Source organism: Sardina pilchardus, chromosome 3 (assembly GCF_963854185.1).
Source record: "Sardina pilchardus chromosome 3, fSarPil1.1, whole genome shotgun sequence".
NCBI lineage: Eukaryota > Metazoa > Chordata > Actinopteri > Clupeiformes > Clupeidae > Sardina > Sardina pilchardus.
This window is the reverse complement of record NC_084996.1, coordinates 32,362,107-32,386,870: the sequence shown is the minus strand read 5'-3', so window position 1 is coordinate 32,386,870 and position 24,764 is coordinate 32,362,107. Positions and strand designations below refer to the sequence as shown.

General features: G+C 40.1%; 2 protein-coding genes across 5 annotated transcripts; one reads left to right on the top strand and one right to left on the bottom strand.

Annotated features, from left to right (window-relative positions):
* Positions 1–36: 36 nt before the first annotated feature.
* On the bottom strand, positions 37–4,423 carry tmed1a (transmembrane p24 trafficking protein 1a). The gene is made up of 4 exons (XM_062532917.1): positions 4,028–4,423; positions 3,000–3,097; positions 2,197–2,380; positions 37–1,110 (listed from the first exon to the last, which is right to left on the bottom strand). The coding sequence occupies exons 1-4, from the start codon at positions 4,316–4,318 to the stop codon at positions 895–897; spliced, it is 789 nt and encodes a 262-aa protein (XP_062388901.1). The 5' UTR covers positions 4,319–4,423; the 3' UTR covers positions 37–894.
* Positions 3,406–11,462, top strand: LOC134077354 (tumor necrosis factor ligand superfamily member 14-like). 4 transcript variants are annotated; one of them, XM_062532912.1, is made up of 6 exons: positions 3,451–3,486; positions 3,676–3,734; positions 6,994–7,261; positions 10,370–10,403; positions 10,507–10,575; positions 10,938–11,462. In XM_062532912.1, exons 1-6 carry the CDS (start codon positions 3,466–3,468, stop codon positions 11,339–11,341), a joined length of 855 nt encoding a protein of 284 aa, XP_062388896.1. In that variant the 5' UTR covers positions 3,451–3,465; the 3' UTR covers positions 11,342–11,462. The 4 variants fall into 4 exon arrangements, with proteins under 4 accessions (XP_062388899.1, XP_062388896.1, XP_062388897.1 ...); XM_062532915.1 differs by lacking the exon at positions 3,676–3,734 and having other exon boundaries at positions 3,406–3,486; XM_062532913.1 differs by lacking the exon at positions 3,451–3,486 and having other exon boundaries at positions 3,706–3,844.
* The last annotated feature ends 13,302 nt before the right edge of the window (positions 11,463–24,764 follow it).

The following is a 24,764-nucleotide window of genomic DNA, read 5'->3' as shown; positions in this document are numbered from 1 at the left end:
AAGCCTCGGTGTCAATTTTAATATAAATAACAATAAATAAATACCTGCTACCCATTGCTTTACATCCACATACATTGTTATTAAGACAACTATAACATTACATGGATTAATCCAAATCAGTTATCATTTGCAGTCCTTTTTTCTTTTCTTTTTTTAACCCTTGCATTTCACAATGCACACTGCAACTAACAAATATGTATAAAAAAAAACAATGTAGATGAAAAGGTGGAAAGTCCCATGATCAAGTTAAAGGTCATGTCTGAAGAAGTTAACCACGAAACAGACAGAAGGTGACTTCAAAGGAAATCTCGTGCAAAATCTGGCCCAGATCATTTCAAGAGTCGGCCACAATCTGGAGAACCCTAATATCGCAAAGGCAGACACCTAGACACTGCCTAGAGACGACCAGGGTGAAATATTGACTGATTGTGGGTAGGATCAATATCATTGATGATGGTATTTGGCATTTCTAAATCAAACCAACTACGTAATGAAGATAGAAATTAAAAGTTGTTTGCTAAAAAAAAATAATCAAAACAGTCACAGATTGCCTTTTGATTGGCTTTACAGTGCCCTTTTGACTGAGGTCACATGACCCAACCCCACACACTCATCTGAGGAGACATCTGTGATTCATTATAACTGACTAGTCTTCCCTTGTCTAACTTTACCCTCATCAGTCATCTTCATCAACCCTCTCCATCTCACAACACGTTCATTGCTTCAGGGTCGGCCTTAAACGATCATCAAATATCACGCCTCATAGCAGTTCATAGCAGCCTCCCCTGGCATTGCACAGCTTCTTTGTTCTCCAGGCGGTTCGCTGCTCCCTCCCGCTCTCCTCGCTGCGACCTCTGAAATGGTGCGCGAGGATAAAGCGTTCCGACTCCGCCCTCAGGTGCGGACCCGCTTGTCGTCGAAGAAGCGGCGAAGTGTGTACACCTGTGCCAGGGCCACGGTGAGCATGACCAGCAGGTTGGCACAGGACCAGAAGGACACGCGCCACATGTTGTCCTCCAGCAGGTAGCGGTCGCGTGTCTCAAACGCCCGCAGGGTCGCCTGCGTCTGCCGACTGCGCTCCAGGCGTCGGTGCACTGCGTCAATTGTGTCCTGTGGCAGAGAGAGAGAGAGAGAGAGAGACACCAGGGGAGTATTTCAAGTATGTGGTTTAGTGACAAACCTGGGTAAGTTAACTCAGAATAAGTGGTAAACCTCCTAATAGAAGAACTGCCTGTGGCAGAGAGAGAGAGAGAGATCAGGGGCAGAGGTGGAAAAGTCCAGCTTCAGAAAGTAAAAGTCCTACCACATATCTGTGCCAATCATTCACTTAAACCAGCTGATTCTATTTATCACAAGTCTTCAGCTAGAGCAGCTAATAGACGTCGAATTGAAGTTCGCCTACAAATAGGATCCAAAGCTGCCATCTTTGCTCATATTAGGAGTTTCGGGTGTTAATTGAAGCTAACTGCTTATGGCAAGTTGCATTGTAAGTAAGCTCTGGGATAGCAAAGATCAAAGTGTGCCATCTTTACCAACCGAAGTTCACAGTGTGCACTTGATGGCAGAGAGGACAAAACTTTGTAGCGCAAAATGTCTGCATTTCCAATTTCTTCGTCCCGTGAGAGTTTAACAGGGGCAAAAATGAAAAATCCCCATGTTATTTTCCCATAGATAAAATCTCAAGATACCGGATCTCCTTATTCGGGCAAAGATGGTGGCTTTTTTGTAGGCGAACTTCAGAGGTCTATAGATGAGATCACCTCTGTTAAGTGCACAGGTAGAACAAATACGTGGTTAGACTTTTACTTTCTGAAGCTGGAGTTTTCCACCCTGACCAGGGGGCTATTTCAAGTATGTGGTTTAGTAACAAACCTGGGTAAGTTAACTCTAAGTGGTAAACCTCCTAATAGAAGAACTGCCTTGCTTCATTCCCCTAACAAAACAATGCTATAGGGCTCTTGTTGTTACCACTTAAGTCTTAGTTAACTTACCCAGGTTTGTCACTGAACCACATACTTGGAATACCCCCCAGCCCAATGACATCCATGATAAGTCCAATAACATGCACAAGTGATTACATTAAATCTATTCTATGTGTTATATCTTATAGATCACTGTGGCTTCTTCTTAACATATTTAACAAAATCTGGTATCAGAAAATAACCAAAGGGTATCAAACTGCATTGGTTTCCTAACCCTGATGTCCACCAGCTTGTACTCCAGCATGCTGTCGATTTCAAGTGTGTTTTCCCAGTTGCCTTCTCCAAAGGTGTCCGCAGACCCGCTCATGACCAGCCTCACCAGCACCATCTTCTCTGAGAACATGCTGAAGCTGTTGTCGAAACAGACTCGGTAGTCTCCATCCTCGGCGGGGTCCACCCTGGCGTGTTGAAAGAGCCAATGACATGCTTATGACAGTGCATATGAAAAAAGTACTCACCCCCTAGGATTTTACAATAATAAAAAACAAACAAACAAAAATACTGCACAGCCCAATTGGGGCCAGCCCATGCAGACTTGAATTATTTAATTGCAACCAAAGGTGCATCTACTTAATGCAGACTTGAAGGAGTGAATATATGCAATCTTTTATTTTGCATTACAGATATTATTTCAATAATTGTCATTATATTGTAGATGTCTACTACTTTCCCTTTGACATTAAGGAGAATTGTATGTAAAATAGTGTAAAAGAGGCTAAATTAGATTGACCACGATTCCATTTACAAAATCAATAAAACAGGAAAATAGTAGCCTACTTTGTATACAGTAGCTGAGGCTTTAAAGCCATTGCAGAGACCACAGTGACACAACTAAAACTCAAATCTGAGTCAAAAAGCAGCCAAACCTCAGAGTTCTTCAATCACCACAGAAAAAAAAGATGTCTGGCTGAGTTAAAAACAAGACTGCCTCCTAGGTCCTTTTAGTGAAAGGGATGGGGGGTGTTTGAGTGAAGTGAGCTAAAGAATCAGTTACCACACCAACATGTAAACACTCACGTATGGATGCCATCTGACTTCCTGAAATCAGACACCTGTCTGTACCCATTGGGGGAGATGAGAGAGAAGCCAACCTCCAGTGATGAGCCAGCTAGGACCTTGACAGGTATGAGGCAAAGACAAAAATATGGCTATGCACTTATAAAGCAATACTTTTAGATGCATTTAAAAGGACTAGCTTACAAACACTGCCTTCTGAAATGAATAGCTACTTGGCTTGCCAGGTGTTTAACACAGCCATCTTGCGCTATAATGCCAGGTCTCACACCACAACTGCCCTACTTTCACTTTAACTGGGAAAGCGTAACCAGTTCAACTGGCTTAAGCGCGCGCTGCAGTCAGAGCGCGCAGCTACGTGAGCTAAACCCATAGACTGACGTGTGCATAGCCTTTAGTCTTGTCAACAGTTTTCCTTGTTTGTTTGGTTTTTATCTATCTACGCTTTGTGCTAAACGTTTAAAACCGTATGTTGCCGTCATTCTACAGGGTAAGCCCCTTGAACCAGTGTTTGAGAAAAATAGGTGCATGTGGGTTTTACCTAGGGTTTCAGTCCCTTTGAGCTCTATCAGTTAGCGTTTACAAATGCCTCTTTATTACCTGCTTGATCTTATCTACATTGTGAAAGTGCACTTTGATCCTTTGTGGGAATAATACGTTGCATTTTCTTTTGTTGCAGCAGGCTAATAGAGGGCTTTTACAGGTTTCTCCAAAACTAAATATAAACTGGCCTAACAGGTAGTACAAGTTATTTCCTTAACTGATTGCAGGAACAAAAATACAGAACAACACGCTAAATGTGCCATTAGGCGAACTGTGACTGCATGGTAGCCTGGTAGAAGTTCAAGGTAGGCTAAAGCTAAAATAATAAATTAGTAGCCTATTAAATATAGGCTACCTATAAAATACATTCTTATAGCCTATTTATCGGTAAATAAATGTAGCCAACCAGCTGGGCTATTCAGCAGGACCAGAGATGCAACTTCTACTGAGTCCCTAAGCCCTATGGCCAAATATGTCCATTGTCTTACCTGATATTCAACTTCCAAACTACTTTGACCAATAACTGTCTGAAAAAAACACTCAGTTGCGCCGGCAGGTAAGACGAACGTGAACTCGACGTCTTGGTTCTTTGAAAAGGTGACCACGACGTCCGCAAAGGAGGCAAGTAGTGACACTAGTATGCCCAACCTCAAGAGAGACTCCATTGCCCAAGCCGATAATTGCAGTGATACAGGTAGGTAGGGAATTCCTGTTGGTACTTCATGAAAAACAGGAACCGGCGTTCGCCTTCGATAACCAATCAGAGGATCCGATGCCATTGTGGCTACCGGTGGGAGAATCTTATTTGCATGATAGGATCATTCATTTTAATGGCGATCGGAAATGCCGAGTTTTAGCCTTAAAGGGATATTCCGCCATTTTTGGAAATACGCTCATTTGCCACCTTCCCTCGAGCAAAACAATCGATATTTACCTTGTTCCCGTTCATCCAGCCATTCTGTGAGTCTGGCGATACAACTTTTAGCTTCAGCCTAGCATAGATCATTGAATCGGATTAGACCATTAGCTTCTCGCCTGCTAGCTTCATGTTTAAAAGTGACTAAGATTTCTGGTAATTTTCCCATTTAAAACGTGTCTCCTCTCAAGTTAGAAAGTGCAATAAGACCAACTGAAAATGAAACCTGGCATTTTTCTAGGCTGATTTGACATGGAACTACACTCTCATCTGGAGTAATAATCAAGGCAACTTGCAGCTACTGGCACTACTACTGCTTGTTGTCTATGGGGACTATTTTCAGATGCTGTGTAAGATATCACTGCGCCTATGGTACGTTTGCAAGTTGCCTTGATTATTACGCCAGATGAGAGTGTAGTTCCATGTCAAATCAGCCTAGAAAAACGCCAGGTTTCATTTTCAGTTGGTCTTATTGCACTTTCTAACTTGAGAGGAGACACGTTTTAAATGGGAAAATTACCAGAAATCTTAGTCACTTTTAAACATGAAGCTAGCAGGCGAGAAGCTAATGGTCTAATCCAATTCAATGATCTATGCTAGGCTGAAGCTAAAAGTTGTATCGCCAGACTCACAGAATGGCTGGATGAACGGGAACAAGGTAAATATCGATTGTTTTGCTCGAGGGGAGGTGGAAAATGAGCGTATTTCCAAAAATGGCGGAATATCCCTTTAACAAGAATTTGAAAACTCCTGATGATGCATGTATCATTAGGTAATTGGCAATGTTTAGCCCAGCCCATACTGCTCCCCTATCATGATATTTGCATTGCATGGCTCGTGATGCACTTGGTCAGAGGCCCGAAAACGCACCCCATGCATGGAATAGAGATCATACTGTAGCCTACGCGCGTTTGAATTTTTCCCGCAATTTTTGTTCACTTTACCACACACAACCATACGCACACAACAAGTAATAACTGTAACGTGATGTGCAAACGTTAAAGAGAGACTACAATCCAAATCAAAAGTATTTTTTTCTGCTACATTATAGGCTACTTGTTACATGACGACATACTGTAGGCTACTTCTAGTGGTCTTCTGGCCCACTTGGAACTGAAGATTGCCTGCGTTTAGTCCAAAGGAGATGGATTTATAGGCTGCACTCAGGTTTCCTAGACCTACCTAATTCAAATGAAAGGGGGGGACTGCTACATAACAGGGGTGTGGGGCATTTTATTGTCCATATTGTAATTGATATGATAACGTTGTAACTTGTAAGTGTTTGCATTTCCACTGGTAGGCCTATTTTACATAGCCAGAAATGAGGTGACATGAAACATCTCAATCTTTATGTAGATCTCAAAAATGGACTCCAGAGCCTCTGTCACTGGGCCCCCGATTATTTATAAAGTTTTGAACCAAAATGCTCGTTTCCAATTTCCATTGTGGGAGACTAGAGAGTTTGGGGAGGTCTAATGACTCACAGTACTTCAGTGTCTTTTCCTATGTCAGAGTTATCTTTAGAATCTCTGGACATTTTCAGGGCCCACATTTTCATCTTCTCTCCCTATTTTAATCCAATATTAGTGATCTGAACTACATGCTATTGACAGTTATTATAACACAAAAAGCAAAATCCATGAAAAACAAATGTTACATTCGTTTGTACTTGTACTCAAATTGTGTCACACAGATGATGCTCCTGAATGAAATCGACCATATCAGTAGACCTACACAAAATGGCCACACTTACAGTATGTCTCCTGTTAATCTCAGGAATTGCTGCTGCATACAGTAAGGGTATTGAAGTGACATAACATCCCAGATAGCAATTTCATTTGGTCCAAATCCGCATGAATGAAAGATTCGTCTCTAGCTGACAAACAGCCTCTGAGTGGGGGCCAGATATGCATCTGATAGAGGTTTCAGCCATGCTAGCAGTTAAGTTTTTTCACCAGTTAACAGATTTGTCCAAGGACCGTTTTCAGCACCAACCAATAGTCCGGAGATGCATTTAAAATACAAGATGCTGATTTGATTGTAATTCGGTCCGTGGCGTTCAGGAGCTCATGGAGGTTCCCATTGAAATGAATGGGTAACGAGACATTCACATATATTATTATGTCATTTCATAAATATATTTATAAATATAATGTATCATTAGATATGATTAATAAATACATAATAATACATAGTCTTCTTTTTGCCTAACATTAGAGGTCATCTCACAAATTTCAGACGGATTTGGTATTTGTAGCCCAGTTTTATCCCAGCGTAGGCTACTGTACTTTTGTAGCCTGACGACGTCATACTCAATTATTGTAGGCGGGGCTAAACTTCGGTCTGGCATCCAGGCTAGTACTTTTGCTTCCTGGGATAGGTCATTTTCTTCTAAGAATAGACCTTTATCTACAAATGCCTGAGGAAGTAACGATACACGGAGTAAAATTGACTCATTGTATCTTGTTTCTCCTCCTGTTTGACAGGTTTGCATGTCAAGTGACTGGTTTATTTCAACATTTTCCTTGAACCTTTTAGAGCGCTACAGAACATAGGTGGGGAGCTGTTGATAACACAGAGCTACCTGTTGGAGACTCCTGAGAGTATGGCTGATGATGTTACTCCTGAAGCTGGATCCATGTTGGATAGCCAGGTGAAACGCTATGCCTTCACCCCTGAAACACGTCAACCAAAGACACAGAGAGAATTATATCTGAACCTGCTGTTCTTGATAGTGATTGTAGTTCAAATTGCAGTGTTGGTGGAGGCTTGCTTCATCTTACACCTCTACACCACTAGATCACCTGTGAGTATGATTTTTGTTTGATTTCATTATTGGAAAAAATTATAATGAACACATGACACTGTCATGTCACATGAACCCTAACCTTGTCATGACAAAAACCGAATGACACTTAATGACAGAAGTGTTATGTCATAAAGGTTTATGACTTGTTACCTCCGCCAAGGAGGTTACATTTTTATCGGGGTTTGTCTGTCTGTCTGTCTGTCTGTCTGTCTGTCTGTCTGTCTGTCTGTTTGTTTGTTCGCAAGATAACTCAAAAAGTTATGGATGGATTTTCAGGGAAGATCTGAAATGACCCAAGGAAGAAACGATTACATTTTGGAAGTGATCTGTATCACCGTCTGGATCCAGGAGGCGGTTATGTTTTCACTTGGCGGAGGATTGCGCTCTATGAGTGCTTTTCTAGTTTATGATGTTTATGACATGTTCATGACAGTGTCACGTCACTCTTATGTAGATACCTTGAAGTAAAGTGTAACTGTTAATGACAAACATGTCATGGTGGATGATTTAATAGTGGCCTAATGTTATCCACAAGTAGCCTATATTGACATGCAGCTATACCAATAACCCAGACATGTTCTAACGTTATCTTACTAGCGATTTTAAGGCTCCACATGCATGCCAACGTTATAACTTTGCCTATCAGGTTTCACCTGATTGTCCCGGTTTTTTATGGTCTGTCCAGGGGAAAAATAATATTCTCCCGGGACATTGAATGTCCCGTTTTTTCTATGTTGTCCAAACTACGGCCCGCCACGCACTTTAATGCAACCCGCCGAGCATGCATTAGTTTATCATAGATCTGGCCTGCCACACTTAGGTTATCATTGGCTGTTCGCTATTTCTTTCCAGGAACGACGTTGTGGTTAACATTACTGCAAACTGCTTTACCCTCTTCTTAGAGAACGTTTACAATGTCAATGGCTCCACATGCATGCCAACGTTATAACTTTGCCTATCAGGTTTCACCTGATTGTCCCGGTTTTTTATGGTCTGTCCAGGGGAAAAATAATATTCTCCCGGGACATTGAATGTCCCGTTTTTTCTATGTTGTCCAAACTACGGCCCGCCACGCACTTTAATGCAACCCGCCGAGCATGCATTAGTTTATCATAGATCTGGCCTGCCACACTTAGGTTATCATTGGCTGTTCGCTATTTCTTTCCAGGAACGACGTTGTGGTTAACATTACTGCAAACTGCTTTACCCTCTTCTTAGAGAACGTTTACAATGTCAATATCAAAACAGCATGCAACATACATAGAGATGATAGCCTACTCTTTGAAATATCTGTTGCAGCAATTCTAATTTATAGCCTATATAATAATAATATATATTGGAAAACCCAATCTATATGATGCGTAAAATTAACCTTTTACCTGTGCTCACCAAATCAGCCAAAATAATAAAGATTAGACATATTATTGAAAGCAATTAACTCTAGCAGATAAATAGTATTACAATTATATTACTAACAAAAACAAAATAATATAATATAATAATAGCATAGTAATAATATTAGTAGACAAGCTGTTTCGCTGCAGTGAGGCAATTTTTGTCATGGGTAGATATGTGAAGGTCCCGCTGCTTATAAGTAATAGGCTTGATTGGGTTGCCCAAATGTCCAGGATTTTGGTCAGACATAGGTGGCAACCCTACTAGAGCACCTTTAAGTAGGATTAATACTTTCTGTCGTGAATGTAGAGCAAGTGTTTAATAGCACAGGAATTGCACAAAAGTAAAACTCTTGTTTCTGTGATGTTACAGTTTAATAATTTCTTCTATGATTTCTATGATCTGAGTATTAATAGTTATGTATAATGTTAGCACAGTTCGGCCATACAAGTTTTGTCAAAGTTTTTGTGTAGTAACTGTACAACCGTCAACCGTCATCCGTCAACCACCATGTTTTTCTGATTGATGAACAAAGTTGCAGACATACCAACACCAAGAGCCCATTTAGGGACAGCCGGTTCAATCCATTGTACCAACATTTTACCTGCAATCTGTTGCAGTTCCGCTAGGGGCAATCACGAGTAAGTGCAAAAACAGTGGGGGGTATATGGGGCTAGACAGCTAAATTGGTCTGTTTCACCTGATTGTCGTTGAAAAATCGAGGTATGGATTTTAGTTTCTGCAAGCTCAATATGGATTATAGGTCGAAAGTTGAATGAACAAGTACTTATGGCCCTTTGGTTTCTTACAGGATTGGTCATTGTTGCCCATAACACACTAGCATCCTGCCAATGAATGACGTCATTGACACTTTTGAAAGACTTTTTAGAACAATTCAGTGACTTAAAAAACTAGTACTCAGCTGTGTGTATTTTCTTTGACCCCCCTTTCACATGCAACATTCCGATCTCTACACAAAAAAATTATATCCAGAGAAAAGTGGATTTTATGAGTACAACTCCATTCACCTCCATTCATTCTCCACTTGGTCGCAATCGCCCTGTCGTTGCAGTACCATCTGCAAGTATTTTGAGAGTGGCGGTTCTCTCCTTATTAGACATTCGCCAACACCAAGAGCAAAGCCAATACTACCTTTCAAGCCTCTGGCCCATATGACCAGTAAATTTGCGCCATGTCCTGCATGACGTCATCAATCTGAACTCAAGCTGATACGACTTTGAAGGCTTTAAACACCTTTTCGCCATAGCCCTTTTAATATTGCATACCCCTAGAAGCAGCTCGCGTACCACCGGTGGTACACAGACCACAGCTTGGGAATCCCTAGTCTAGTCCATCGTTTCCAACCCTTCATTACAATGTAGTTATGTAAAAATATGTAGACATCCAGGAGATCATCATGGTTAATAATTCTTGATCAACGTTCCAAACAAAGTAGCAAAACGGCAAGTTTAGAGTTAGTCTAACAAACAAATTAGCTTGCTAGGACATTTGGCTCTCAATCGGATGTTACAGCAGAGATGAGATGTGTGCTCTCTCTAACAACATGTTGTGAATGATTGGGGTCGCCAACATTTTGTGACATCAAAATAGGGGTCACCTGACAAAAAAGGTTGGGAACTCCTGGTCTAGTGTGAATGTGGCCTCAGATTATAGTCACAGAATTCATTTTAATTTCTTCTGTTTTTTTAGAGTGCACAAGGAGACCCACCACTCAGTTATGAAGGTATGTTACTTAAGTGTACATGTGAATTGTTAACTAAATATATAGTATCCAGCAGTCCACAAATATAAGTTTGACATGTTGGCCAATTCATTTACATCTCCAGGGCAAATTCAACATACAATGAGCTCAAATTCCATGAAGAAACCCTCAAAACCAATGGCCTATCTGATTGGTAAAACATATGAAGAGTTTGGTTCCAAAACGCTATATCCACCATTTTAATGAATTTTCATAAATATTTTTTTTTTATTTTTTTTTGCAAGTAATTACAGTGGAACTGTATTGGTTTAAGTTAAGTTGATTTATCTTTACTCAATCAAAACAAAACAACTGCATTTTTATTGATATTACCTGAAATACACAATTAAATAACATGACTTTTTAATGTTTTTAAAAATGGATATATAGCGTTTTGGAATCAAACTCTTCATATTTTAACCATATATCTCCATTAAAAGAATGGACTTGGACTAATGGACTAATGTTGAACGAATGCATGATTCTGTTATTATTCTTTTGTGTGTGGTGAAACAGGTGCTAATAAACTTAGCAAGGGTGGAGTTATCTTTTGGGAAGTGGGTGATGGCATGGATGGAGCCATCAAGCGCAAAATAAAATATGACAACGGGAAAATCATCATTCAAGAAGAGGGATATTACTCTATTTTCTCCAAGATGTATCTGAAAGAGACACAAAAACACCTGATCCTACATGAGATTGTCAAGACCACACCCCGCTATCCAAAAGAAATAGTTCTCCTACGGTCAAAAAGATTCCCTCCCAGAGCTGCAGGTTCAGGTAGTAGGCCTACTACAACTAGCTACTTGGGAGGAGTGTTCCATCTGTTTGAAAATGAAGCTATCTTCGTCAAGGTGAACAACCACACAGAGGTCGTCCTTCAACTTACTTCCAACTACTTTGGTGCTTATATGGTGTAGCAAACAAGTCAGATGACAGGATCTTGACATACAAAACATTGTATTAACATTAATCTTTTTTTTTAACAATTTTTAATGTTGATGTTTATATTTTTTTATTAAAGGTGTATGTAAAGTTTAAGAGCACTGTATAATTGTTCTTCAGATACAAACCACTCTCCTTATGATCAAATGTAAATAATAGTTTTTTCACCTAATGATTATGTACTACAATCAGCAATAATTGACCATGGGACTATGAGCCCTGTTCTCATCATATTACGAGCTTGCTTTAAACATTTCCTGTAGAGCTGATTATTTCTGAACACTTGTGAGCGCAGGAAGTGGTATACTGGGGTGGGCCAGGGGATATAGGCCAGGTGGTGGTGGTGATATTTATAGTGGGGACGTGGTCTATTTTCCCCCTCTGTAAATACTAGCACCCATTAAAGATGTCAACCCTGAAAAAGTGCTAGCCAAGCAGGCAAATTGATCACAGACCTAATTCAAGCTGATTTAATTGACTCTGGACGTTTTTATTTCAGCTGTCTGAGTGAGTGAAGATTATTAACCCTATTCATATTAGATGTCTAGCCCAGTCTCTTTTTGCAAAATTGAATGGGTCATTTACGGATTGACTACTGCTGTATTGTATTACATCTTATATTATAGCTTTATAGAAATTCACAAGACGTGAATTAGTAGAAAGGGGTAACTATCTTTCTTCGTTACAGTTTTAATTACAACATTAGGTTCAGGTTATAATACACCATGTACTATGGAACCTTATTTAAATAATAAATAACTTTAGAACAGAATTATACATGTTTGCATACGTTTCTAATAATGTAGGCTATGCCAACATGATCAGTTCACTGAGTACCTTTGATTGCCGTAAACATGTGTCTATCTATTGTCAATCTGCGATCACGGATCAAAAGACTTGCCACGCTTTGAGAGAGTAGGCTAAAGTATCTGAAACCCACACTTGACACTGTCATTCCCTTTAACACAACTTCAAACAGTGCATCGATTTTGTGATAGTCAGCAGTGCATTTGAAGGAAACTGCTTGCACGCGAGACTGAAACAGGGATTCCACTAAACCTTGCTTTACTAAAACCTGTTTGTAGAAGATTATAGTCTACAATCATACTTGCCTATTATTTAGGCATTATCATAGACAAAGTGAAACTAATTTCACTGTGGTCTCATAGTCAATGACTAAACCGTTCTACACAGTTAATTATGACCGCCGCTAGCGTAGCTAGCGAAGCGGTCATATAGTTGTTGTCAAAGTTTTTTTTTTTTTTTATTATTCTTTTTTCCCGTCATTTTTCGTCAACGATTCCCGGGACACCGTAACACCGGAGCGCATGAAACTTGGTGGGCATGTAGCCCCAGTAGAGTTCTATGGAAAATTTTCGTTTCGTCCCCGGGGGTCACTCCACCCCCGCGCTGCCCCCGCCCGAAGCCCAAAAATGACAGTTTTTCCTACATAACTACCTGAACCGTGGCACCGAGGATGACAAAATGTTTATGGTATGTTGTTCTCTAGAGCTTGCATCAACTTAGCTTATAACCAGTCATTTGTGATTTGCCCCCCCATCGTAAAAATTGAAAATGCAATGTAATATTGCTTTAATTGCCCCTATCTTCAGATGAGATGTTACGAACTGCACCAAATTTCATGTGTATGATTAACCTGACACCCTCTGGGAGTATGCCAAGTTTTGTGGAATTTCATCCATGGGGGGCTATAAAATAAATGGATTTATGTGTACATTCAGGACTGTATACCCATCGGCCAGTAGATGGTGGTATTATCTGGAGTCTAAATCCCCCCCTGGGGATTTCAAAAACTGTTCCAAACATCTCAATCTCTGCTAGTTTTTGTCCTAGAAACATATAAGTGACACCATTAGAAACCTTTAATCAACTAGTTTCCAAATATGTTTTAAAAGAGAATGGTTGCTCTGGGTGCAACAAACATGCAGGAACACACACACACACGCACACACACACACACACACACATAAATACACACACGCACACGCATACCTACACACACACGCACCACTACATACACACATGTACATAAAACATTATACAAACACATGCACAAACACGCCCACACGCATGCACACATACACCCTTACACACACACACACACACCTACACACACACACACACACACACACACACACACACACACACACACATGCACACACACATCTTTGAGTACATTTTGTGAGACCACCGGAGCTGAGAAGTGAGTGTGTGTGTGATGTACTATAGCCTGTGTGTGTGGGTGCGTTTCTGTGTGCCCATCTGTGTGTTTGCATGTGTGTATATGTGTGTATGTGCATGTTCTGTGTGTGTTCTCTTTCTCTCTCTCTCTCTCTCTCTCTCTCTCTCTCTCTCTCTATGTCTGTGTTATCTGTGTGTATTCTGTGTGTGTTCTCTCTTTCTCTCTCTGGGTGTGCCTGTGTGTGTGTGTTTGTGTGTGTGTGTGTGTGTGTGTGTGTGTGTGTGTGTGTGTGCGAGTGTGTGCGTGTGTGAGTGTGTGCCTGTGTATGTGTGTTTGTGTGTGTGTGTGTGTGTGTGCACACGCGCACATGTGAGTGTGTGTTTGTGTGTGTGTGTGTTATCTGATATTGGAGTGACAGTGACGGCAGAGAACACAGTGAACATATACTCAGAGACACATTAAACACACACACAAGCAGACACACACTCACACTAGACAGAGAAGCACTCATACACAAAAGCAAGCGCACACATGCACACACTCATTTACATACATAAAAGTTGCAGTAGGGATGGAGTAGGCGATGGAAACACAAGCGTGATTGATATTTGCGGAGAGAATGTGCAGGACTGAGCGGCGGTCATATTGTGTATCGCTTTGCGGTACATCTAGTTACTTTCACCATTGCACAATTATTTCATTATATGTATGTGCTTAACTTTTATTAAGCCTTGTGCCCAGGGGTGTGGTGGAAGGTGTGGTCTGACGCATGATACTAAAATCACTATCTTATACAGTGAGGAGCACATGTATTTGATACCCTGCTAAAACAGGAATATAAAATCATCATTTGACAATTGATCTTAATGCCTTAACTCAAAAAATTAGTACAAATCAAACCGCCAAGGACACCAATTTTCTTTGTGATTGAAGAATGTATCGTAAATAGATAAATGTTTTCCTTAAATGCTAGGGGAAGGAAGTATTTGACCCCCTATGTAACCCTATGGGAATTTAACACATAGGGTTAACATAGGGGCAGGCAGATTTTTATTTTTAAAGGCCAGCTATTTCATGGATCTAGGATATTATGCATCCCGATAAATTTCCCTTGGCCTTTGAAATTAAAATAGCCCCACATCATCACATACCCTTCACCATAGCTAGAGATTGGCATGGTGCTTTTTCCAGTAGGCCTATTAGCCTGTTTGATTTGCATTGAGCTCAATGAGCATCAAACAGGCTAATAGGCCTACTGGAAAAAGCACCATGCCAATCTCTAGCTATGGTGAAAGGTATGTAATGATGTGGGGCTATCTTAATTCCAACGGCCAAGGGAACTTTATCAGGATGCATAATATCCTGAATCCATAAAATAGCTGGCCTTAAAAAATAAAAATCTGCCCGCCCCTATGTTAACCCTATGTGTTGAATTCCCATAGGGTTACATTGGGGGTCAAATACTTACTTCCCCCTAGCATTTAGGAAGAACATTTATTTATTTACGAAACATTCTTCCATCACAAAGAAAATTGGCGTACTTAGCGGTTTTATTTTTACTCAATTTTTGAATTAAGACATTAAGATCAATTGTCAAATGACGATTTTATATTCCTCTTTTTAGGCAACTTTAGCATGGTATCAAATACATTTTCTCCTCACTGTACATCCTCTAAAAATCATACACTGGTCATACACTGACCAGTAAAGTGGAAGTGTTTTAAAGCACAGCTGAAGACGCACTGTCAAGAGCTGGAAGCAGCCCCTAGCAGTCCCATCTTCAATGTCAGTCCCAAGAACAACCTTTTTGCGCCTATCACCCAACGTTTGATAGCAAAACCACCCCAATTTTTCAATTTCAATTTAATTTCACTTACAGAGCGCCAAAACATTACACATGTCTAATGGTGCTTTACAGAGTGTTAAACATTCAGAGAGGCGATGAGCCGATGACCAAACCCCGAATGTGGACTGGACACACCCCTAAATGTACTGTATATAAGCTTTTCACATCTGACCAGGCGTTTTCAATCACCAAGATAGAGGCCTAAGCATCTAATATTGAAGACAAGGACAAAGAAAACTCACACACCATCTTAACGGACACCTTCTAAATGTAGCACAAAGATTGTTAGAGTTTGTTTATTAGCCGTAATTTGTTTGAATAGAGCTGGCAAAAAGGTCGTTATGTAGACTCAATGCACTTAAAGAGACAGTGCACCATTTATAAACTAGAAATGCAATTCCAAGGAATTACCAGTGCATGAAAATGCAAAAAAATGTAGATATGGCTACTAAGGTGTAGCTAGGGTAAACATGGTGGTTGCATAGTTTAAAGAGAGTTGATGGTGTTAAGGTAGACATTTTAAAGCTTAAACATTCCTGTTCTAACTTAACTAATGATTTCTAACAGGTATTCTAAAATGTTGACTATGCTAACAATGCTAACCAGGTTGATAAGTTAACTTAGCTGATGATTTCTAACAGTAATGTTAAAAATGCTAACTATGCTAACATTGCTAACTATCTTAACAATGCTAACCATGTTGATTAGCTAACTTAGCTAATCATTTTAGCAGTTGTGTTAAAAATGCTAACTATGCTAATAATGCTAACAATGTTAACTATGCTAACAATGCTAACCAGGTTGATTAGCTAACTAAGCTAATCATTTTTAGCAGTTATGCTAAAAATGCTAACTATGCTAACAATGCTAACCATGCTAACAATGCTAACTTGCTAGTGAGGACTTTTATTTTGAAACAGTAGTTGCTAGGGTATCCATGGTGCCCACTATCAGGAATAAAGAAGTTACTGTAGTATAACCATGTTGGTTGCTATGGAAACTGTCAAAAACGCTTAGTTTTAATGGTTGCTATGTTGGTTGCTAGGTACATGGAGGTTTCATTTAGTTGACTGGAGGCATAGTTGATGATAACTGACAGTTGGAATGGTTGAACAGTTAAATAGTTGAGTAGTTTCAGTGGTTAAATGATTTAATAGTGTATTATTGCAGTGAGGACTTTTATTTTGAAACAGTTGTGGAAAGAGGAAACAGTTAACAGGATATGTAGTCTTCACAGAGAGATTGTATGCTTAAAGCCTGAGAGAGAGAGGGCTGCTGCAGGTGGTGCTGGCCACCTGGCATAAGATTCTAATTGCTCAACGACCCGATTGTGATGTCATAGAGGCCAATGTTAAGTCTATGGGGAAATTTTGAATAGTTTTTATTTAATAGTTCAAAAAGTATAAAAGTTACAAAGTTGAAAAGTCATAGCAACCCGATCCATTAGAATACCTACGTTACAGAGTTTGAATGAAGTTTCTAAGTTAAACGGTTGAAGAGAAATTGCGGTTAGAAAAATCGATCAGCGGAATAATAATAAGAAGCCTAGGAAGAACAGTACAGTGCATTTGCATGCACTGTAATAAGTTAAACAGCATTCATTTAAAATAATTTTAAATAAATGTGCAGTATGTAATCTCTCCCCATTTTAATTCTGTATGTCAGAGTAATCTGAGCTACATGCTGTAATCTTTTACAGCACAATAAGCCAAACCCTTGAAAAAGGTTTAACATTTTTTGAACATTTTACTCAAATTAAGCTCCTGAATTAAATCTTCCTCACTTACAAGTTAATCTCATTGTTGCTACATGTGGGCACTACAATAGCATGATAACATAACCCCTAACATTTCCCTCTAAGAATAGACCTACACACTACAAATATCTGAAGAAATAATGTTTTTTACCCCCACCTATCAGCCTCCTCCAGTATCCCTGTTGACGTAAAAGGGAGGGAAGAACTTCTTGCAAAAGATCTTGTGAACTTCTAGAGAAAAGAACTGCTGAGAAAGTACCTGAATTCTTTCATAATATTTTCTGCCACTGAGCTGTCCCGTTCTTCGAGAGTATATGGCTGATGCTGATGTTACTCCTGAAGCTGTGTCCATGATGGATGGGCAGGAGGGGCGCTGTGCCTGCATTCCTAAAGGAGGTCAACCAAAGACACAGAGACATGTCAATCTTAACCTGTTCTGCATGGTGCTTGCAGCTCTGAGTGGAGTGGCGGTGGTGGAGGCTTGCTTCATCTTCAACCTGTACACTAAAATACTTGTGAGTATGATTTTGTTTGAGTTCATTACTGGAAAAGAGTATCATTAGAAAAGGCAGCAGGCAGCCAAAAATTGTTTGTGTAGTTGACATTTTAATCAACTGAATCATTAATTCAAGCCAACTTGTTTATTTACACTGTCACATACAACACGGTATACATTTTTTGTAGGGTTGTCAAACAATTATTATTAGCCTATTCCTAATAGCCTACAATAGTCAGTTCTGTAGCTTAACCACTTCAGTTAATTTAGCTTCTACGGCGACGATAACTAATCCTAGTCATTCATTGTGGCAACACCGTTAAGATGGTTAGAAAGGCTATGCGGATCAGAGCATCACAACCAACACATTACAAAAGTCCATCTGAATGAATAATGTGAAAGTTCCTTAAAGTATATTTTTTGGGGCTTTTGTGCCTTTAATTTTGACAGGACAGTAGAGAGAGACAGGAAGCGAATGGGTGAGAGAGTTGGGGTGGGATCCGGAAAGGACCTCGGGGCGGGAATCGAACCCGGGTCGCCGGCGTGCGGTGCAGGTGCCCCAGCCAGTCGCGCCACGGCTGGGGCCATGTGAAAGTTCGTTAAGGAACATTTAGGATATCATATGAAAAATTCAAAGAATGAACATACCTAGCTCACAGGACGATGACTACACACCTGGGGTGTGGGAGCCCTGAGGGTGACTCCTAGAGTAATGGGTTAACTTCCCTTAAATAGGCTACCCAGTTTGTGATAGGTTACATTACATTGATAGGGTTCACATGTTGAGTACTGTTGATGAAACTGAGACCATTGTCGTAGTGAGACCATTGGAGTGAATCAATCAAGACATGACAATACATTTGATTACATTTCCTGGTATATTTCCAAGTTGACTTCTGTGGACATGTGACAAGCGTTTGACAGTAGGCCCACACTTAGTAGCTAATCAAGAGTCCACATTTATGAAAGGAATATCATCAGCCTGGGAATTAGGATCCTTACATCAGCACAAAAACACTGCGATCCCGCAGCTGCTCTGCTTGGACCCCTAACAAGCTTTTTGACGTCTTTCAAACACCAAACACATCGGAGGTGCCTGCTTGCTCTGCTTTCGGGTTATTGATCCCCCTAAATATTCTCAGTGCACAGATGCAGCCATAGCCCCATTGAGACAGGGCTGCATCCACATATTATATTAAGTAGCCTACATAAATAGGCTCCACACTTACACAATAGTTTGAACACAAGCTGGATTTCATTCAATACCTTCACCCACTGTTACAACCTGGATGTCACCAATGTCTGCAGGCTGCCAGATGTTATGAGTGAGTTTGTAGTTTGACTGTAGTTTGGTTGGCCATGGCATCACGACTCAAAACAACCTCTGGCGTGAGCTGCACATTTTTAAAAACGACCGTTTAGGGGTGTTTTAAGGACAGAATAGACCATGCACAAAGCGAGCAATGTTAAGCCATACAGAGCTCCATTCTAAAGCTGCCAAATTCCACAAACAGGCTCAATCGTAAAAATGTCGGTGTCAATCACTCGTTTTCATGCTAGGCAATACAGAAAACGGGCTTAAAGTGTAAAATACCGAATTATTCCTTTAACTAAATAAATATTCAACAGTCTACAAATATCAATTTTGACAGGTTGATGAATTTACATCTCCAGGGCAAATTGAACCTACGATGAGTTCAAATAACAAGGAACCTTCAAAACCAGTGGCACATGTGTATGGTAAATCTTGTCTTAACTTGAATCTCTGTTAAAAGCATATGGCTCATTTTATTATGTTAACCCATTAAGGCCTAAAGCGCCTGGAAAAAAAGCCTGTAAAACCTAAGGGCGATTTCAGGAAAAACCCCAAAAGCCTGAAGTTTTTCTGGAAATTCAGCAATTGTGTCAACGCCTACTAAGTTATTGATTTCTCAGCCTCTGTAGGAGATAGAAACAAAATTCAAAAAGTATTTGAGAGCTTACACCTGTGGCTTTCCTGGGAAATTGAGTTTATTTAGTTATACCTTCACAAAAATAAAACATGTACTGTGTCAGTGCAGGAACAGCACTATTTCATCAGAAACGAGTGCATTTTCCACAGCTTGTCATTCTGATTGACATCTGTTGACTGGTTATATATTATTAGTATGGTCAGAATTTACTGATAGGCTTACACAAGCTGTAATAGTTTCAAAAAGTGACTGTGTTTACTACAGTATATTCCAAAAATGTAGGCAAATTGGGGCCACCACCTTGACGCTATCAGTAATATTGAATAATGTGTGATCATTGACAGTCCTGGTGATCCTAGTCTCTGCTTGACCCTCCACACACACACACATACATACAAAATGATGGCTTGTCATGTTTCTATTTCATATTTTGAATTCATAAACTCCATATATTTTGTTAATAGTTTATAGTATTTATGTATTTTATGATCTGCATAATTACTTATAGCTAAAAAACATTCATTTTTTTTAACTATTGCACTTGTCTTGACGTTACAGTGGTGATATGTACTGTAGGTCTAATTGAGTGCCTGTCACTTTAAGAGGAACGTGAAAGTTAATTAGATTTCATTCTCAAGGATTTTGGCTAGAGGAAAATAATCGCGCATAGTCTCATGATATGTTTTCATTATGTTTCCGTCATTAGATAAAATAAATGTTCGAAAAACTAACAAGCCAAAGAAAATATGCCTGGGATATGTGTTTTGCAATGTTGATTTCTATGATTTTGGTGAGTACTACATTAATTATAGAACGTGCACATTAAAAAGACTCAGAGTGCTACATGATACAACACACGTCTTGTGGTGATGTTCCACCTTTTAAAAGCAGGTGTAGCCTAATCCGAATCAGGGTTAAATCCATCAATTAGACAAACAGAGTCAGTAGGGTATCAGTTTTGTAACCTACCAGCCCTATGTCAAATGCAGGCAACATGAGGGAGGGAGCGCACCAAAGTCAATAATGAACGAATCCGAGAAACTCCTCAAAGTCATACCTTCCGATATCTCCTCGCTATCAAAGTCCTCCACGGGTGTTCGAAAAATTTAAAAACAATGTCACAAGGACCAAGACTACACGACACTCCCTCGTGTCTATTCTGATGCATTTCATTGGCCCAGAGGCTGATAACTGATGCAAAAAAACCCTTATATGCTAAAATTGACGTACACGCTTTCCCGGCTTCAATGGTAGAACGACGCAACAGCGCTCCCGGCCTTAATGGTAGAAATGCGCCAATGCTTTCCCGGCCTAAATGGGTTAAAGAAATACATGATTTTGATGTCCTTTTGTGTGTGGTGGTGAAACAGGTGCAAGTAAACCTGGTAAGGATGGAGTCATCCTTTGGGATGTGGAGGCTGGCATGCATCAAACCATCATAAACAACATGGAATACCACAATGGGAAAATCATTATTCAGAAAGAGGGCTATTACTATATTTACTCCAAAATGTTTTTCAGAGAGACACAACAATGCCTGACCCGACATGAGGTTGTCAAGACCACACCCCGTTACGCAAAAGAAATAGTTCTCATGCAGTCAAAAAGATTCCTTCCAAAAGCTGCACATGCAAGTTATGCAAATAGCTACTTGGGAGCAGTGTTATATTTGCATGAAAAAGAATCCATCTTTGTCAGGGTGAACAACCACACAGAGGTCATATCTAACCCATTCGCAGAAAACTTCTTTGGAGTTTGTATGATGTAGCAAGCAAGGCAAGTATATGGCGAGTAGCCGGTGATAATTACCGGCGGACAATACATTATCCCTTACTTTAATAACAGCTGACTGACCAACAGCCTCATTTAATTCAGTATTTTGTGCCATTCGCAACATACCCCCCCCCCCCCCACACACACACACACACACACACACACACACACATTAAGCATTGTAGAAGATGGTGAGGGGAAAAGCAAGAAATTAGAGAATAACGCTTTTAACCCTTTCATGCACAAATTATGAAAAAAATGTCTAGATTTTTTAAATATTGATTATATTACTCTATATATTGAAAAGCAATTGGATTTTTTTTAAATTGATTTTATATAGAAGTTACAGTGATGAGAAAATGTATTTGATACCATGCTAAAGTTGCCTAAAAAGAGGAATATAAAATCATCATTTGACAATTGATCTTAATGTTTTAATTCAAAAAATGAGTAAAAATAAAACCTCTAAGTACACCAATTTTCCATGTGATTGAAGAATGTATCGTAAATAAATAAATGTTCTTCCTAAATGCTAAGGGGAAGGAAGTATTTGACCCCCAATGTAACCCTATGGGAATTTAACCCATAGGGTTAACATAGGGGCAGGCAGGTTTTTTTTTAAAAAAATGTAAGGCCAGCTATTTCATGGATCCAGGATATTATGCATCCTGATAAAGTTCCCTTGGCGTTGGAATTAAAATAGCCCCACATCATCACATACCCTTCACCAGAGATTGGCATGGTGCTTTTTCCAGTAGGCCTATTAGCCTGTTTGATGCTCATTGAGCTCAATGCAAATCATATGCAATACATATTGTTAAAATATGTGACCCTGCAAAGCAAAACCAGTTGTTTCGGTAAAATTTACAAAATTAAGTTATTGTGCTTACGTGAACGGCCATAAACTAAGCTTTCCAACGATATGTATATTGAGGGTATTACACAAACTATCGCTAAGATAACCGCATGCATGGTTCTCCTGTCATGATATGCCAGAAGAGAAATCACCTTTGTAAGCAGCGTGGACAACGGGAATGACTGCAAATTTGTTAAATCTTCGCCGGGTTTAACAGTCAAGACGTATGATTTTCTGTGAAATTACTTCACGATATGTAGATTGTATTGAATTATGCGAAAACGTGAAATTATTTTTTTTTTACCCAGAAGTTGTTTATTGTGGATTTTCTCAAAATAACATTGTGCGCAAAGCGACTGATTTCGCTTTGAAGGGTCACATATTGCAATAGACCCTTAGTCCCTTAGTCACAGTCTGATACTACATAGGCCAATCATTACTTTTATAATCATGTGGCGATGCGTTTGGCGAATGATGTAGTTTACTAATTCACAAATGGAAAAGCCACTATAACGGTGATTTTCTGACGTTTCAACTGAGAAACGGAGTTTGACATCATTGTGAGAAGTCGCCGAATTTGTCGCTAGTCAATAGATAAGAGTTTAATCACTCGGGATGCCCAAAAGTAGCTAAATATGTAACACTGGACAACACGGGTGAACTAGTTTAGAGCTTCAGAATCCCCGCTCCAAGATGGCGCCGGTGTTGACATATGCTTAGAAGCTGAAGGCGACATCTAGTCAATATATATATCTATGCTAATGCGCAAGCCGAAACATTGCTAAGGTGCAGCTAAGAGAGTTTGAAGAGTGCTCCAGATTACTCTTACCAATGAACGACGTACGAAAGACATTTGTAGCTTTGGGAAATTTAAGAATTTACAAACTATGTAGCATTAAAGGTAGGGTATGGAATGAGCTTTTTTGGCCATTTTTGCAAAATCACTTGAAATCCTATTCCTAACCCACTTATAGCCACTAAGTTGGAAGCACTGAAATGGAAATTAAACACGTCAATCATCTGCGGAACGGGCAGGGCTCGAAAAACTCCAGCCAATAGAATTCCTCACCCCATACCATCATTTCACAGCTCGATCGTCAATCTAACGTCTTACTCCTCTTCCTACTCCCCCTCCCCACCGCGCGCGACCCTTTCGAAAGCTGGTGACCGCGAGTCAGTGCTGAAACGAAACCAACTGCCTGCTGCTGCACGTCCATGTTCCCCTCTTGTTGTGTCACTTCATTTCTATACAAACTAACTAAGGCAGCGGATACCTACGGAAACTCAATCACCCACGCAATAAGCTATGTAGCAAAAATTACATTTTACCATGACACGAAGAGTGCTGTAAACATGAAATCGAAACTTAACAGCTTGGAGCTACGGTGGAATAGGCGAACCAACGGGGCAGCACTAAACTCGGATATTTCAGGAGATAATCGCCCTGGTAAGAACAAACCAGATTCTGTTCAAATATACACACCTATGGCTACTGAACCATATGTACTACAACCCTTTGGAGGTGAATAGCCTAAAGAATGTAATTGGGGAAGTTGATGTGAGTGATTGTATGGAGACTAGAGCATTTCATTTAGCCTGGCTCGCTCTCGCGCTGCGCATTTGAATTGTCGCTCGTGCATGGAGGGCGGGACTTGAGGTTGTATATGTTCAAACTCTGCCGTCCGTTTTGCTAATTCCGTACCCAACCTTTAAGAAGGCTTCGCTTCAGGAACCCAGCCACTGGTCTATAGCGAAAGGTGCATGTTAGCACAGCTGAAGACACAGGGGCAGATGTACGAACACTTTTGCGCCCACATCAGGCGTATTTGTTTCGCAACGTGCGTATAAAAAGATGGCCAGGTATGTACTAACAAGCCGCAATGAGGTGCAGGCGCAGACTGCCTGTCGCGGGAGCTGAGAATGGTAAATTGCGCTTCTCCGTCTCATGCATATGGATTTATGGGAGTGTCAGATGATAGTAGGAGGTTCGTGTAAAAAGTTGGGAGGAGAAGCGTAACATGCGCCTAATTATGTATTCCCCTGTATGTACTAAAACTGCCCGTGAAAGCGCACGTCTATTTTGCGCCTAAATATTTCCGCCTTGTAAAAGCAGGTGTTAAATGTGGTTTGCTGTTAAATGCATCGATAAGAGAATCATTCAATGACAACAAAATTGCTAATTAGACCACCAGTTTTGCGTCTTTGTACTACATCAAAAGCAACCTTAACTTTTGGTGGCCTTTCGAACATGTACTTTCACTCTCATGCCATCCGCTTAAAGTTCCCTACTTGTTAGATTTGATTAATCTTCATAGCCTACGTGCACAAGCCTAGTTTGAGAAGAACTACTGCTCTTCATTATTATATCTTCCTGCTTGTTGACATTATGCATTGTATTATTTCATGATCGCTAAACGTTGGATTCCTTTTAATGTTGTCATCAGTTAACTTCATTCAACTTCGCTTCTGACTGAAGTGTCGTTCAGTTGTTGTCCTTCGCTAATTGCATTAGGGGG